Raw genomic sequence first — 18030 nt, 5'->3', positions numbered from 1 at the left:
GTACAAAACAACTGTATTTCTATATACTAGCAACAAACAACTGGAAATTAAAAATTTTAAGTCAGAATAATTTATAATAGCACCAAAACCAGGAAACAGTTACATATAAATCTAACAACATGTGCAAGATCTGTGTACTGAAACTACAAAACACTAATGAAAGAAATCAAAGAACACCTAAATAGAGAGAAATACTGTCTTCATGGACTAGAAGTATTTATTAAGTACTATTAAGATATAATAAATTCTTCCCAATTTGATCTATAGATTATAATACAATCCCAATAAAAATCCCAGATGGAATTTTTGTAGATACTGAAATGGTGATTCTGAGGTTTATAAGAAAACAAATTGGAATAGCCAATACAGTATGAAAAAAAAAAAGAACAAAATTGGAGAATTCACACCACCTAATTTTAAGACTAACTATAAAGCTACTATAATCAAGACTATGTGGTATGGGTGAAAGATTAGACATATAGATCAAAGAAAAGACAGGTGAGTCCAGAAAGAGAACCACATGTATATGGTTAATTGATTTTTGACAAAGAATAATCTTTTCAACAAAAGGTGTTGAATATCCATATGCAAAAAGGAAAAAAAAAGGCCTGAGCTATACTTCACACTTTATACAAACATTATCTCAAAATAGATCACGGATCTAAATGTAAAATTATAAAACTTCTAGAAGAAACATGGGAGAAAAATATTTTATGGTCATGAATTAGGCAAAGAGTTCTCAGGTATGACCCTAAAAGCAAGACCCATACAGGAAAAATAATGATCAATTAGACTGCATAAAAATTAAAAGCTTTTGTTCTATGAAAGATGCTGGTTAATAAATGAAAAGACAAGCTAAAGACTGGGAGAAAATATTGGTAAATCATATATTCAACAAAGAACTTACATCCAGAACATATAAAGATCCCTAAAAACTCAACAATAAGGAAACAGTCTAGTTAAGAATGAATACAAATTCTGAATAAATAATTTCACCAAAGAAGATATAAAGGTAATAAACACATTAAAAGATGTTCATCATCATCAGTCATTAGGGAAACAGAAATTAAAACCAAAATGATGAACATCTGTACACCTATTAGAATGGCTAAAATAAACAGATAATATCAAATGCTGATGAGTATATAGATCAACTGGAATTTTCAAAATCTGCTGCTGGGATTTCAAAATGTTATAGTCGCTTTGGAAAACAGTTTGATAGCTTCTTTTTTTTGTTTGTTTGTTTGTTTGTTTGTTTGTTTCTTTTTTTAAATTTTATTTCCTTTTTTTTTTCGTTTTTTTCTTGTTTTTATTTACAAACCCTTGTGTCGAGGGCTGACTTTCAATAGATCGCAGCGAGGGAGCTGCTCTGCTACGTACGAAACCCCGACCCAGAAGCAGGTCATCTACGAATGGTTTAGCACCAGGTTCCCCACGAACGTGCGGTGCGTGACGGGCGAGGGGGCGGCCGCCTTTCCGGCCGCGCCCCGTGTCCCAGGACGAAGGGCTGATAGCTTCTTATAAAGATAACTATACATTTACCATAATTACCAACAACCTCATTCTTAGGTATTCACCTAAAATGAAAGTTTATAGTCATCCAAAAACTTGTAAAGAAATTTTTGGTGATTCATAATCACCAAAAAGTGTAAATAACCCAAATGTCTTTCAAATGGTGAATGAATAAACTGTAATGGAATACTACTCAGCAATAGCATTAACAACACAGATGAATCTCTCAAAGGCATTATGTGAAGTGAAAGAAGCCAATCTCAAAAGACTACAGTCAACATGATTCCATTCACATAGCATTCTGGAAAAGGCACACCTATAGAGATGGAGATCAATGGCTGTCATAGGTTAAAGGTAGGGGAAGGGTCTGATCACAAAAGAGGAACAAGATGTGATTTTTAGAATATAAAAAATCTTAAAAAAAAGACACATTTATTCAGCATCATGATCAGACTATCACATTTGGCAATCAACAGCATGGGTGCAAAAAAATAAATCTACATTAAAACCCTTGGTTGGAATACTTTACACTTTCCACAGAACAGAAACCAAGGAATTTAAAAAATCTTCATGGTGGTAGCGGTTACATGACTTTATGTATTTGCCAAAGTTTATAGAACTGTAAATTACAAAGAGTGAATTTTAATCTAAATTTTAAAATAGTTAAAAATAAATAAATAATAATTTAAAAATTACTGTTTGCCTGGTCTGCTCCTCACTGTTACAGTCACTCACTCTAAGATCACTGGTTCATCCCAGAATCACAGGGCTGAGAGTGAGCTTAGTCAGGAACTGGTACAATCCCCAAGCCAATATAGAAACCTCCCCTAGAGGTCTCCTGGGAGCTTCTCTTTGAGAACCACCAGCAAAGAGGAACTCCCAGCTTACAGTGGACAGTTCTTGTTGCTAGCAAGCTATTTCTTTTATTAGCTAAAATTGGCTTTTCTACCACTGACCCCTATTGGTTCTAGGCCTAGTCCCTGGAGCTATAGATAAAAGGGCAGGGGCTACCTCCTCTACCTTAGGGGTGGCAGAAGAATTGCACAGAGGGACAGCCTGAAGCCACTTTATCGGAAGCTGAGGGCTTACACCTCATGGACCCACCCTTCTCTGTAGGAGCCTATGAGATTCTAGGTTACAAGAATTCATCTGGTCTGGGCTCTAGCCCTACAAATACCTGGACCATATACCTTGGGGATTTTCTGGGGAGGAAAGACAACACACTCCCAGCCTTCTCCTGAATGAAGCTGGGAGGTTAGTCTCAGCCATTCTCTACTTGATCAGAAAGCTCCTTTCACATGATGTTCAATTTCTTTCCTTTGATTCTTTTCTGGCTTCTAACTTCATGAAGAAAATCCACAAATCAATTCTGGCCAGAAAGTAAGGGAACCCTTGAACAAGATTCAAGATAGCCAGGTCATAGCCTATCCTAATGGAACTATATAGCCTGGACATCTAGATCGTGCAAAAGGGGTCCTGGGCAAAAGGGGTCCACTGCAGGGGACAGCACCCTTAACACTGCCAGGTGTTGTCTTACCTGTTTGAAGTTGCCATTTTTCCTTTGCTCCCAGTCCATCATGTCATGAAAGATGGGAATCATGATATTCCGCACTTCTGGCTGTGGGACCAGTGTCACACCCAGAAAAGGACCAATCATTCCCGGAATAAAATGGATCTTATGTTCACCTGAACAACAAAACCCAACAGATATTAGTTCATGCTTGCTTTGCTTCTTCCACAGAAGCTTCCCAAGTGGGGTCACAGCACATGATCTGATCTGCACTGGAAGCATCTGAGACCAAAGCAAGTTCTCCCCTATGGTTTTCTGAGATACTCCCTTCTCTTGGCTTTTTAGAGGTCATGGACTAAACTGGACCAGACTTGTTAAAACAAATGTTCAACAGGCACAAATGGTCTTTCTAAATAATTTACTGGGAGGTTCTACAAACTACCTGAAAATCATTCTGAGGTCAAGGAACAGAGTTCACTACTCTAAATTGAATAGAATTTCTGAGTACCCTGCAACAGTTTCAGATGGTCTGTTTATAGCATTTACTTAGCAAGGAAAATCCATCTATTTCTGCTTAAACACAATGCGCTATCCCTGCAGTTTCTGCCTCTAGCCCAGAGGCATTTAAGTGATGAGGATGTTCAGTCCTGGGTCGAGCCACGAGAGGTCTGAAGGTCATGGACCTCTTTCACTGAGGTGCTCAAGTATGTCCAAGAGGGCCCCTCCTGAGTTAGCAGGAGCCTCCTACACAGTCCTACCCTGACAGACTGGCTGAGAGACTCTATGTGTATCCCTACTCCACCCCTACCCCTTGTCTTCACATTGCATTTTTGATGGTAGCACTACATTTATTCAGATCAGCTTGGCTCATTCCTCATTTTTCCTAATGAGGCCTTTCCATGGGAAGTGGGTGATATGAGTTTCCCTGTGACTAGTCTGCCATGTGGGGCATATTATGTGAAGCCAGGACCAGCTTTGAGGACCATGGGACAGAACTTTTCTCTTCCTTGCAATGGCAAAACAGTTACAGAATTATCTTCCAGAGATCTGCTTTTAGTCCTTCAGAGACCAAGGAGACAAACTGTGGGACTCTGTAATAATTGTTACAATCAAGTAAAATCAGTTCTTAAGGACCAGAAAATCCATGAATGACTGAAAAATTGTGCTGAACACTGGAATTTGACACAACACTGTAAAATGATTATGAATCAATAAAAAATGTAAAAAAAAAAAAAGGACCAGAAAATGTCATTTCCACCAAAAACAAAGAGGCAGGAATGGCTTTATCAGCCAAATTTGACACCTTTTTTGATTTTTTCCATGTTGAAAGCTATCTGAGGAGCAGATGTTAGCTCTGAGGCAGATTCTATATATTCCAATCTTCGTCTTTGGTACAGCTGTTAGTCTCCTGTGTTCCTGGGAATTTCAACTTCAAGGTTAAAATCTATACCCAAACTGTGCCAGATACAGGGAGTAAGAGTACTGAACCCAGAAAGCCTATTTGGGGACATGCATCCCCACTTATGGATGGAAGGCCTTGGTGCTGGCGGGAATAACTTGCATCTTGCGTGCTGCTTCTCGTGTTGGTGACTGGGATGGTTAACAGAGGACTCTTAAGATTTTATGGCAATCATTACTAAGACTTCAGAGCTTAATTGAAAGCAGACTTCACTAGGAAGAGTAAAAGCAGCTTCTCTAGCATCCTGACAGGCCACTAAGAAACCTATAGTACCAAAGGATGGCCCACCTAGTCACCAGGGTGATCCAAGGATTCTACTAAAAACTCTAAAAATTTCAGATCTGAAGCAGTGGATATTAGAGAAGCTGTAAAGAGAAGCTGTCAAAAGAAAGGAGACTAAAATCAATCTCACCTAGGGACTGCAATTCCCTTCTTACATGCAATCTTCATGCAACTGGCAGCAGGAATCTGGTCTGGATGCCTGAATACCAGAGACCCAAGAAGTGTTTCAATCTTAATTAAACTGAATAGCTGCCCTTGCTCATGTGCTGAGTATCTCCAAGATCTATGCTTCTGGGCCCGTAACACCTGGACTGGGGCCGGAAGAGCCCAGAGGATCTTACAGGCATGAGTTCTCAAGCTGGGAAAAACTACTGTAGTCCTCATCTTTTTCTCCTTTGACTTTAGTTCTCCAAAAAAGGGACTGTGCATATGTATAACTGGGGTCTTATTTCTCAGCCCACTCTCCCTGCCAAGGGCTTTGTGCACATGTGCTACACTCTGCCACCCATCTGAGGTGTTATGTTAAAGATATGTAAAGATCTCTTGGGTTTGAGCTAACATTCATGAAACTTGGGGGAAGTTATTAGTCTTGTCACTTTTTATTTGGCTATGCAATATGTGGAAGGGAAAAATATGGAGAAAAGACCTACCCAAGTTCTGCCACATGCTGAACAGTTCATAAGCCATCATCACACGCATGTCCCCATACCTGGGAATAGAACACAGGCATCAGCTATTAGCAGAAGAAGGTTCAGGAAGATGGGGCTACAAACCCAAGGAGGCCAGTACTTCAGCACTGTTTCTAATGCTTCCCAAAATACTAAGTCATTTGGCTCTAAACAACTTTCACATTTAGCTCCTTGGGAAGCTACCCCGGTGAGAACCTTGTGGACTTCTGAAGGAGCCTCTCATGGAAATATAATCCCATCTGGGCACACGGTAGGGATATGAATAAGAGACATATGTCTTACTTATCTAGAATCTTTTTCCTCTTGGCTGAAGTAATGATTTCTAGCTGAAGGCTTGGCTGATTTATGAACAGAACTGCCAGGCTAAAATAAGAATTCCACACCTAGAGAGACAGAGAGAGAGGAAACATGTGACAGCCTAAGCCTTTAACCTTGCAAGGAGAGATTCTAAATATATGCATGTAGCACAGAATTCATTTTACAATGTTAAGATATTGATTTTTAAAAAATACCTTTGCAAACAGGACTTTCCCCCCTTTTTTTGACTTCTCTGAAAACAACGTGTTGATTCTGGACTAGAAAACATCCTCATGCATGGCTGGCTCCCAACATCTCCAACAGGGGGACTCCTAGGTCATATTTTAATCACTACCAAGTTTGGAAGCTATGAACATATTAAGAAGGCCCCCAGTCACCTAGCAGTCACCTAGCTGAATCTTTCTCAAACTCCTGACCTGCAAAACTGTGAGCAAAAGAAAATGGTTGTTTCAGGTGAAACAAAACAAAAGTAGTGAACTTGGCTTTTGGCTTACTATTACCCTAGGGTTATCTGTAACCCTTTGGTTATTACCCTAGATAGTGGTGGATCTCAGAAGCTCCTACCTTAAAGTCGAAGTCTGTCTCTGTGAAATTCTTGTGTAGAGCAGAAGACAGGTACTGGACAGTAGTGACGATAATACTGCAGTAAGGGAACAAGGTGTTGGCAGAGTTAAAAGACTAACAATGGCATTAGTTAGCTTTGCATCAATGCCCTATGGCCCGTGTACAGACTTCTGGAGTACAACTAGCTCACATGTTAGATGTGACTAGAAAGGAAAGAGAAGATGGCACAAACCCCACAAAATTGGCAGAACAGCACAGAACACACGAGAGGGTTCTAGATCTAGCACTGCTGTTACCCGGCCTTGCTACTACTTCTCTCTGGGCCCCTGATTCCCTGACTATAAAAGGAGGGGAGTGGGCTTGACAGTTCTTCAAGGTTTCTTCCAGATCAAAGAGTGAATAATGAACATATATTATGATCACCAAAGGACTTACAGTATAATCTTATTATTTCCCTTGTTAATAGGAGTTTACAGTTATTAAACCCCTACTTTTGTCATATATTATTATTTTCATCTATAAGTCATTTGATTTCAGCCTTTGGTCTAGAATATCATTCTCAATTTTAGCCCGGGCACATATAGTGGGTAGTGGGAGGCTGACTTGCTGGAAACGAGGGCATAGGTTGAGGGAGGGGGAAGAGAAGTAGGACAGGTAGGTAAGGGTTTGATTACAGAGGGCTTTGGATGCCGGAAAAGGAGCTTACAACTAACAATAACTACTTAAGCTTTGGTGCAGAAGAAGGGTAAGGCAAATAGTGCATTAGAGAGACTAGTTCATCAGCAGAGCGGGTAACAAATTTGAAAGGTAAAAGCCTTGAAAGAAGAGGCTGCTCCTGCAGAATGGGCTGGGGAGCCTGAAGAACTCTCAGTAGAGAGCTAAGAGATAGAAACAAGGGGAGTTAAATGGAAAATCCACTATTTGAGGAAGTATCTGTGCAACTCTTTTTATAATCATTCTTCTGTTGTGTATAAAATGTTTGCAGTTTTGAAAAAAGAAAAGAAAGAGCACTATAAAAGGTACAAAGTGGAAAAACCATGCTAATACGTTGCTAATATATGTATAATATAAATAATTTCACTACATTCTGCATAATGCCAACATAGAATGCAGATCAGTGGGAGGAGGCAGTAAGCTAGAGAGTGGTTTTCTCCTGAGTGGAGGGAGACTGGATGAGCCAGCACCTTACCATCTGCAATACTTGTCTGGCTTGCCAGTTAGAAGCACAGGATAGAAATATGAATGGGGCAGAAAATTTGTGGTCAGCCTTAGAATGAATTCTATGGCCAGAGGCAGAAGTGGTCAGAGCCTCACAGCCAGGTCTCTGGTAGGTAATTAGCACAATCTGTGAGAGGTAAGCAGTGTCTGGTAGACAATATAAATCAAATCAAGAGGGCTTGGGATACTGTCTGAAACTACACAGCAACAGAGGCCAAATGAACAGAACTTCCTCAGGGAGGAATCCTTCTTTGGGTATTATATTTCCTTCTCTATCCTTACCATGATATCATCTGTTAGGCACTTAAAAATGCATTTTTGAACTATCACTGACTCTTTCTTCTCCTTGAACTTATGGTAAATGGCCAAGTCATGCTGATTGTGCCTACAAACATTTTCACATTTACCCTCTCCTCTCTGTTCCCATGGCCTTGACCTTGATTTCTGTTTTGCTTTCTTTCCCACACATACACACACTCTCCTTAGTCTGAGAACAGTTCTGTGGATGCTGGTGTAGGGCCCTTCCACACTCACTTGCTTGTGAGAAGTCTCATCACCATCCAGTCCCGCGGAAAGACACTCATCTTCATTAGGTTCCGGAACACACAGAAAATCTTCAGCAGGAATTCCTGATCAGAGAGGAAAATCTCATGTAAGACACCATCACTACCACTGCAGCATACATTTCCTCAACAGGGCTCTCCTGACCTCTAGACCATAAGAAGGTGGGACCAGTGGGTAAGACTCTGGTTCCCTTTGTGAGTTGCTTTTCTCCTAGAGTGCTGCATGAGAGTGAGTTCAAGGCACTCTCACAGGCCAGATGGGAGCAGACCCAAACTGGGCAGAACAGAAGCAACTCTACAGCTGCTCAGCTCACACCTAAAGACCAAAGCACAAGGAGTTCAGCAGAAATGGTATCCACCTAAGTTCATAAGTTTCAATCTTTGGGGCATGGCCCCTGAGCACTTGACCATAAGAACTTGCTCTCCTGGATGTAAAAAAAATAAATAATGTACAATGAAAACAGTACCCAAAAGAAAACTGGTATGGCTATGTTAACATCAAACTAGACAGACTTTAACAAAAAAAAACACAACATTTTATAATGATAAAGGGGTCAATAGGTCTGGAAGACAGAATTATAAACATATGCACTTAAAACAGAGTCTTAGAATGAAACAAAACCTGACAAAACTTAAAGGAAAAACAGACAGTTCAACAATGATATTTGGAGACTAAGTGGAGTGTACCACTTTCAATAATCTACAGAACAACTAAATGGAAGATCAGCAGGAGAAAGAAATTTTAAACAATATTACAGACTAACTAGACCTAACTGACATCTATAGAACACTCATCCAACAAAAGCAGAATATACACATTCTTCTCAAATGCACATAGAAGGATATGTGCATTCTCTTCTCTAGGGTAGATCATGTTAGGCCACAGACAAAACCTCAATGAATTTAAAAGAACTGAAATCAAATATAGCACGTTCTCCAACCACTATGAAAGAGAGTTAGAAATTAATAACAGAAGGAAATTTGGGAAACTTTAAAAATGTGAAATTAAACAGTACCTTTCCAAATAACCAACGCATCAGAGAAGAAACCACAAGGGAACTTAGGAATATTCTGAGATGAACAAAAGTGAAATCATATCAAATCAAAACTTAACAAATGAAGCTAAAGCTTAGGTGCCTATAATAAAGAGAAGCAAGATCTGAAATCAATAACCTATCTTATACCTTAGGAAACTAGAAAAAGAAAAGCAAACTAAAGCAAGCCCAAGGAAGGGAATAATAAAAGAGCAGAAATAAATGAAACAGAGAAGCGGAAAATAGAGGAAAAAAGAAACCAAAAGTTGGTTCTTTAAAAAGCTCAACAAAATTGACAAATCCTTAGCTAGTCTAAGAAAAAAGAGAAAAAAGACTCAAATTATTAAAATTAGGGATGGAAGAAGGGATATTATTACCAATGTTACAGAACTAGGAAGGATTATAAGGGATTACTAAGAATAAATGCATGCCAACAAATTGTATAACCTAGAGGAAATGGACAAATTCTTAGAAAGATACAAACTACCAAAATTCATTTAAGAAGACACAGAAAATGTGGATATACCTATCATAAGTGAAGAGATCAAATTAAAAATTAAGAAGCTTCACACAAAGAAAAGCGCAGGACCAGATGGCTTCACTGGTGAATTCTACCAAATGTTTAAGTTAGAATTAATATCAATACTTGTTTTTTTGATTATACCCATTTTCAAAGTAAAGTAGCAGTGGTTTTGATCTGCATTTCCCTTATGACTAATGATGCTGAACAACTGTTCATGTGTATATTGACTATTTATATGTCTTATTTGGGGAAATGTCTATTAAAATCCATTGCCTATTATTAAACTGGGTTATTTGTCTTTCTATTGTTGAGTTGTAAGAATTCTTTACATAGTTTAGGTAAAAGTCCTTTATTAGACATATGATTTGCCAATATTGTCTTCCATTCTGTGGGTTTTCTTTCACTTTCTTGATGGTGTCCTTTGAAATACAAAAGCTTCTAATTTTGACAAAGTCTAACTTATCTATTTTTTCTTTTGTTGTTTGTTTTTCTGGTGTCATATCTCAGAAACCACTACTAAACCAAAGGACATAAAGATATACTCCTATGTTTCCTTCTAAGAGTTTTATAGTTTAGCTCTTACATTTAGGTCTATGATCCCCTTCTAGTTAATTTTTAATGTGGTGTGAGGTAGGGGTACAATTTCATTCTTTTGAATGTAGGTATCAAATTGTTCCACCACAGTCTGTTGAAAAGACTCTTCTTTCCTCATCGTATTGTCTTGGCACCATTACTGAATATCAACTGACTATAAATATAAAGGTTTATTTCTGGACTCTCAATCCTATTTCACTGATTTACATATCTATATTTATGCCAGTACCAATCTTGATTACTGTTATTTTGTTGTAAGTTTTGAAACTGGGAAGTATGAATTCTCTAATTTTGTTATCTGTTTTTAAGACCATTTGGCTATTCTGAGTCCTTTAAATTCCCATATGAATTATGGATCAGATTATCACTCTCTGCATAAAGGCAGCTGAAACTTTGATAGGTCTTGTATCAAACCTGTAGATCACTTCAGTAAGTATTGTGATCCTAATGATATTAAGTATTCTAATTCATGCACATGGATGTCTTTCCTTTAATTTAGGTCTTCTTTATATCTTTCTCTAATTATTTTATCCATTTCATGCTACTGTAAGTGGAAATGGTTTCTTAAATTCATTTTTGGATTGTTTACTGCTAGTGTAAAGAAATATAATTGTTTTTTGTATATTGACTATGCATCCTGTAACCTTGCCAAACTTGTTTCTTAATTCTGATAGTGTTTTCTGTGGATGCCTTAGAATTTTCTGTGTACAAAATCATGTCATTTGAAGATAGGGATAGTTTTACTTCTTCCTTTCCAATCTGGATGCCTTTTATTTCCTTTTTGTGTCTAATTGCCCTAGCTAGATCCTTCAATATAATGAATATAATTGGCTAGAGTAGACATTTTTCTCTTGTTCCTGATCTTAAGAGGAAAGCATTCAGTCTTTTTATTAAGTATGATGTTAGCTGTGGGTTTTTCAAAGATGCTTTTATCAGTTTAAAGAAGTTCCCTTCTATTTCTAGTTTGTTGTATGATTTTATCATGAAAGGTTAGTGGATTTAAAAAATACTTTCTCTATATTCATAATGATGATTTTTTTTGTCCTTTGTTCTATTTAATGGTGTATCACACTAATTGATTGTCATATGTTAAGTCAACCTTGCATTTCTGGGATAAATCCCACTTGATCATGGCATGCAATTTTTTTTAGTAGGTTGCTGGATTCAATTTGCTATTATTTTGCTGAAGATTTTTATATTTATATTCATAAGGGACATTGGTTTGTAGTTTGCTTTTCTGGTGATGTCTTTGATTTTTGTATCTGGGTAACACTGACATCATTAAATTAGTTGGAAAGCTGCTCTTCTATTTTTGGAAGAGTTTGCGAAGAATTGGTATTAATTCTTTTTAAAAATTTGTTAGAATTCACCAATTAAGCCAACTTGTCTTGTGCTTTTCTTTTTGGGAAGTTTTAAATTATTAACTTAATCTTGCTACTTGAGAAAGTCTTCTAAGATGGATAATCAAAGAGACACTGAATTGTATAATTTAAAAGTGTGAATTTTATAATATGCAAATTATATCTCAATAAGGCTGTCACAAAAAAGAACACATGTACAGAATTCTATATTCAGTGCAGTGGACTGAACATGTTCCCTCATTTATGTTTCTCCTCAAATTCCCTAAAATGACAGTCAAGCAACAGAAATACATATCCCCTCAGAGACAAAGAAGAGAGGGGAGGAGAACACAGTAATCAAAAGAGGTCAATAAATTTTGAAAGCTCTCATGGTAACTGATGTAGTTTATTTGAGACAGCCTACAGCCAAGAGCCTTTGGAGGTGACAGCAACAGGAAGCAAGAATCTCAGAAACTGTAGGCATCACCAGGCATCTCTGTGGGACTTGGGTATGAGGGCTAAAAACAGGAAGACTGGCTTATTGTCTTCCTAAGATCTCTTCTGCCATCTCATGTCACTAGGTGACCAGCTTTTCTTCACCCTGTCAGAAGTCTGACAGCTGCTCTCTGGAGTATTGCTCACTGAGGATCTGTCCTCAAGAATACAGCAAGAGTTGAGTACTGAAGTGCCAAAATGAGATAGGCATTGAGAGAAAGTTTACCTGCTGTACTGGAAGACTCCTGGACTCTCTTTTTGCTATCTGGTTCCCCAAATACTGACAGGCTACTCCATCAATAGGAGCAGTTTTCACTGAGGAAACAGACAAGTCCAAGAGAACAGGCCAACACATACAGGAATTAGAGGATGCTCTGACCAAACAGTCAGACCCTCTTTAGTCACTTACAGGAAAGTCTGCTGGAGACAAGCCCTGCACACACAGTTTCTAATTAGCACCAAAGAACCTCAATTATAGGCACAGTCTGACATCCAGGAGTCTACACATATAGGAGGAATGTCTCTAACATGAAAGAGACTAAACAAATAAAAACAGGGCAAGTCTCAAGGGGAAAAAAGTGATCTGACAGTAACCGACAGATTTGACCATGAGGAAAGCTGGAAGAAGAGGTAGATATTACAGAACTGATAGAGGGAGAAAGAGATCCTAGCCAGATTTGAAAACTAAAAGAAAACAAAAAATAAATAAAAAAAACAAAAGAGGCAATTAATTCCAGGAAAAACAAAAATTTTTACAAGAAAAGAAGTGTAATAATACAATCTTGGCTCACCACAGTACTTACTTAGCTGTTATAAAGAAGTGTTGACCAATTTAAACAAAGACGTATGCAAACTATATTGGAAGAATGAAAGGAAGGACGTGTGAAAAAGAGAGGAATGATTCAGGAGAGTCAGCCTCATTTTCTGTGGTAGAAAGAAATAATAACTAAAATTTAAAATTTAAAATGTCAGTAGAAGCTGCCTGAAGAACAGCAAGAGTTCAAAGTGGCTTCTTACAGGGAGTAGTGATTAGACATGGGTCAGGCTGAGCCAAGGAACCAGTTTTATGTTTTATGCTTTGTAATATTCTTTGGCTTTTAAAATTACACACACACACACACACACACACACACACACACACACACACAGAATTATCTAGAACAGCCAGAACTAGGCTCCACAACTCAGCTCAAGAACTGCTTGACCTGGATGTGAGCTCCAGGCTCTAGCTAACTTTTGGCTTGCTTCGAGGGCTGTCAGGGTCATCCCTCCCAGAAGACAGGCTGGCCTCACTGCAGTGAGTTAATGAAAACAATGTGCAGAAACCCATGTCTATGAAAAGGCAGGCAGGATCAGATATTGGAAAGTTACAAGTGATACTTATTAACTGATACAATATGATTAGTAAGGATCACAAAAGAAAAACAGTGTAATGTATTACTATGAAATGCAAGAGACTTGACTCTGGATGGAGGCAGAGTATAGACCTTAAAGTTTGTAACAGTTCCTTTATCCAGGGATGAACTGAGTAGCATGTGCTAATGCAAAGCCCTAGGAGTCTGTCAGCAGCTGATATTATTCAAAACTTGGGAATACTCTCCTGTCATCTGATCATGGGTCCATATTTCTGTACTATCTGTTCCTCAGTTTTCTGGATCCAGTCTGGCAGCCAATGGAAAGTGCTCATTTTTGCTCTCTACAGGTAACTTCCAGATACACATTTTACTGAAGAAAAGTTGTCATCACTATTATTACTATAGTTACTAAACAGTGATACTTGTTTCAGGGGCAATCTACAAATTGACTGTTGAGTTCATAAGAAAGGGAAAAGTCCTGGTTTGCTGACAATCAGTGTGGCCCAAAGTAGCCTCTCATAGAGGCACATTGTCACAGGGCTGCTATCATTCAGGGAAAACTTGCCAGAGTAACTGGACTCTGGCTTTTAGCTTCTGGAAGCCATACAGTCAGCTGTACAGTGGGGCTGATAAATCCTACATCCTTGGTCACTTGCACTCACCCCCTGGCAGGGGGAAAACTCCTCCACAGTTTTAGCTGCACGCTTCCTTTCCCAGGTGAAAGGTCAGTGTTTTTCTGCCTACCTTGAGTTCATCTTTGCTCTGGAAGTTGTCCAGGAGGTGCTGGTAATGGGTGTCACACATCTGGCGGAGCAGTGAGAGAAGGCAGGATACATACTCGCCCTGGGGACCAACCCAAAAAACATTTAGCATGGCCAATCACAAGAGCTGTGTTCCCCCAATCCACAGAGGGCAAGGAGAGAAGGAAGGGTCTGAGATGGCCCCAATGATCATGAAAGTGAAGGTAACAACTCTGGCCTTGAAAGTGAGTTTACATTTCTGCTAAGGGAGGCCTGGAGGGCTTGGAACCTCTGCAGCATGGGGTTAATTGGAAAACCTTAACCTATAATAATGAAGTACTACAAAGTGAGACAGATAATCTAGCTTTTTTCCTAGGAAAGTTTTGGCTGCATCATCCTCTGTCATTATATGCTGTCAGAGTACCATACTGAAGTCTGGAGGGGCTACTGGGAACAGGGTGCTCAGCCTTTTCTGGACAGATTCTGGACTGTGCCTATCCTGCTGGGCTGGAGCAGCCCTTCTACAAGGATCTCCTTGGAGACCTCCCAGAGCTTATATGTGATCACTAGACCAGGCAGACAAAACATAGTAGGTTAACAAAAGTCTCTGGAAAGCAGAGGGGTCAAAATGAACTTTATGAGAAGATGAGCTATGGGCTTTAGGACAAGTGAAAATTTAAAGATAAAAACTGAGTCTTTAAAATTTCTTCATGTTCCAACTGGGGCACACAGACGAAAGTCCCACCTTAAGGACTCCAAAGACTCATCATCTCATGGAAAATTCTGGCACAGGGCAGCTGAGCATAGCCTTCTCTTAGAAGGTTACCTCCTCAGAAGAAATGGAGGGAAGTTAATTCACTTGGGCAGTTTTCAAATGTTTTTAAACTCACAGGAATTTGACAACACTTTTTTTAGTCTCTCAAATCCTTTTTAGACCCATGAAATTATTATACATATATGTATACAAAATATATACATTTACATGATCTTCAGTTTTATCTAAAAAAATGGGCATTATAAGCCATAATTTATAGATTTGTTGTGAGGATCAGATGAATTAATATACATAAACATTGAAGTAAAAAGTTCAGTATAAAAAGAAGTGCTCAATAAACTTTTATTATCATCTTCATTAAATCCACATAAAATGAATCACTTCATTAGTATTGCTAAATGAGTTAGTATTTGTAAAGTGCATAAAGCAGGGTCTGGTTCACAGCCAGTACTGTGCTCTTGTTGGTAAGAAGGATGAGTTACCAGGACATGCCAGAGCACATATGTTTTCACCCTCAATAGGAGAGTACCCTCAATAGGTGCTCCTAAGGGAGCAGACATTCCTTCCAAGCCCAATGCTCCAGAACACATGCCTGCTCTCTACTCTCCCTAACAGGCTGGAGCTTGGCTTGTTTCCTCAGAAGGTTTTCTACAAAGGGATCATTGTAATCTCCCACCTGCCAACCGGAATATTTGATACACTCTGTTTATCATGTTCCAACATCAGGGCTAAGAAGTCCACTGTGTACAGGAGTGAGAGTCCTGAGGGGTGTCTCTCTGCCCCTCCTGAGAGACTTTCCAAGTCTGTTTCTAATTAGATTTAGATCACAGGAGATCGTTGTCCAGTAATGCTGGTGCAATTCTACGTCATCACATTATTCCTGATGCTAGATATTTAGATACAAACACTATGGACAAATGCAACTAATTTGTAGATACAAGCAAACACTGAGAAAATTATTGTCACATACATCATTTACGAGTGCCTGCTGAGTCTGCTCCTAGAAGGAATAGTCTATATTTCACCTCCAACCTGGTCCTACATCTCTGCTTCATTCCCCATCACAGAAAATTACTTGGCTCAAAGGCAAAGGCCAAAAGAGACAGTGTGCAGGAAAAGAAGACAAGAAGCAGTCCCTGGATCTACCCTTAAGCAGACTCCTGTGAGTATGACCCTAGAACTTTCAGAGTGGAGATGAAGTCTGATTCTAGAAGGAAAGAAGGCAGCATGCTGACAATCATGCAGGAAGGGAGGCTGTGATGACGGTGGTGTGATGGTGAGGTGGGGTTTGGTACGGAGGGGCCCCAGGTTAGAAAAGAAAGCAAGAAAACCTGAATGTTAGTTACTAACAGTGATCTCCGCTGTGCACTGCGGGCACCGCTGCCCTCTTACCGCCTCCTGAGCGTGCGATTTGCTCATGATGGTGAGCAGAGTCTGTAAGAGCACGTCCAAGAGGCTCTCCACCATCATTTCTACCTCCTCCATGACATCTGCCTCCTGGAGCGAGCAGCGAGAGAGCACACCGTTAGCACCAGGCCGGCTGACGTGCAGCTGGCAGTACTTACTAAGTCAGCCATGTCAGGAGCGGTCTTCTGACTGAATCCTCAACACTGAGCTCTCGGCCTCACTGGCATGCAGTGTCAAAGAACCTGGAACAAGGGCTCTGAGAGGAGGTGAGGCACACCTGCCACTGCTGCCCTGGTCTGGTGGCTGGGGCCTTACCCTAACCCAGCACCACCTTGATACCCACAATTCTGAACCTCAGGCAGATACAGTAAGTTCAATCTACAGGGCAGAGGTTAAGTGTTTTCTTTTATTTCCCTAGAAAAGTCAGGAGAAAGCACAACACCGCTGACTAATACTTCGAGAAAATGGTAAAGTACTCACACCACAGGGTGTGGTGGCAGCACCTTCACTACTGCTAATGCACACAGAAGTATGTCAGTCTTTCTGAGGACCATTTTTTCCTTGAGCGACCTCAATCTTTGCCTCTGACTGCTGCCCAGATATGCCTGGGTCCTACTTCTAGCTCCTGGGCATTTTTCCTCATGTTCCCTGGTCCACCAGAAGGACTCTGCCTCAGTGTGTCTTTCTCGGGCAGCTTCACAAAAACAACAGAGCATGCCTCCTCACGAATGGCTGCTTCCCAGCCAGCGGGTTCTGAATTTAGGAAGAGTCTGTGCTATCTTTTTATAGACTTCTCACATGCAATCTCAAACCCTATAGCCTGATTTTCATTGTCTCACAAAGAGATATCCATTGCCCCATCTCCAGTCTATACTATTACTGGTTCAAATGTCCATCTGTCCATTCATTCATCAAACCCATCATTCATTAAGTATTTACCATGTGCAAGTCACTGTTTGAGAACCTGAGTATACAGAAGTGAACAAGAAAGATGGTATCTGCTCTCACAGAGCTTAAATTTCATCAATCCCTTACCCATCCATTCAATATAGTTATTCTCTGCCCCATTCTACATGAAGAATTTAAGCAGCTTTTGGAATCAAAGTCTTCTTTCTCATCTGTTGAACTGATCATAACACTCTTACCTGTGATGGTTCTTTGAGTAGTTGTAAGCAACCAATTGTACTTGACTCTCTAGCCCCATAAATACAACCAGATCATCTCCTTCAGGTTTTTACCTGTTCCCGTGCCTCTTCCATTCCTTCCCTCCCTTTTTTTTTGCCCTTCAATTTCTCGCCTTCCTTTACCAATAAGCTTCCACTCCCTCAAGTCTGTGACCCTGAGTTACTGGTAGACCTTACGTGTCTGGTGTTGCCTCTCTGAGGCCTGGTGGGAAGGAGAGCTGCCAGGCCTTGTCTGGAGCCAAGAGCAAACAATAGGGCCTCTACCACCATCAGTGTCACTGCCAGACTGGGCCCTCATCACCAGATGGTACTTTAAGTCTGGATGCCAGTGTACCCTATTGAGTCCTTGTATCTTGCTCAAACCAAACACACTCTTTTCAGCACCTCTCCTGCTCTATCTTCATGGGTAACCTAACCTCGTATGTTCTTATCACTTGGCTACTGGCCTTCATTTTAAATGCACTTGAA

The 18030-nt window shown here is 39.8% G+C and overlaps 1 protein-coding gene across 12 annotated transcripts in view; it reads right to left on the bottom strand.

Annotated features, from left to right (window-relative positions):
- The window catches only part of DOCK3 (dedicator of cytokinesis 3), a 296560-nt gene that overhangs the window by 46814 nt on the left and 231716 nt on the right, over nt 1-18030 (bottom strand). For 11 of the 12 annotated variants that reach the window (XM_072941347.1, XM_072941354.1, XM_072941349.1 and 8 more), the window contains 7 exons: nt 16364-16468; nt 14201-14299; nt 8087-8181; nt 6335-6410; nt 5735-5835; nt 5414-5472; nt 3050-3198 (listed from right to left, as the gene is read on the bottom strand). In XM_072941347.1, coding sequence (XP_072797448.1) covers nt 3050-3198; nt 5414-5472; nt 5735-5835; nt 6335-6410; nt 8087-8181; nt 14201-14299; nt 16364-16468 — 684 coding nt within the window. The remainder of the gene's footprint in view (nt 1-3049; nt 3199-5413; nt 5473-5734; nt 5836-6334; nt 6411-8086; nt 8182-14200; nt 14300-16363; nt 16469-18030) is intronic. The other variant, XM_072941353.1, reaches the window with a different exon arrangement.

The sequence above is a fragment of the Vicugna pacos genome, chromosome 17, assembly GCF_048564905.1.
Source record: "Vicugna pacos chromosome 17, VicPac4, whole genome shotgun sequence".
NCBI classification, from domain to species: Eukaryota; Metazoa; Chordata; class Mammalia; order Artiodactyla; family Camelidae; genus Vicugna; species Vicugna pacos.
The sequence above is the reverse complement of the archived record's forward strand: the minus strand, read 5'-3'. Positions and strand labels throughout refer to the sequence as shown.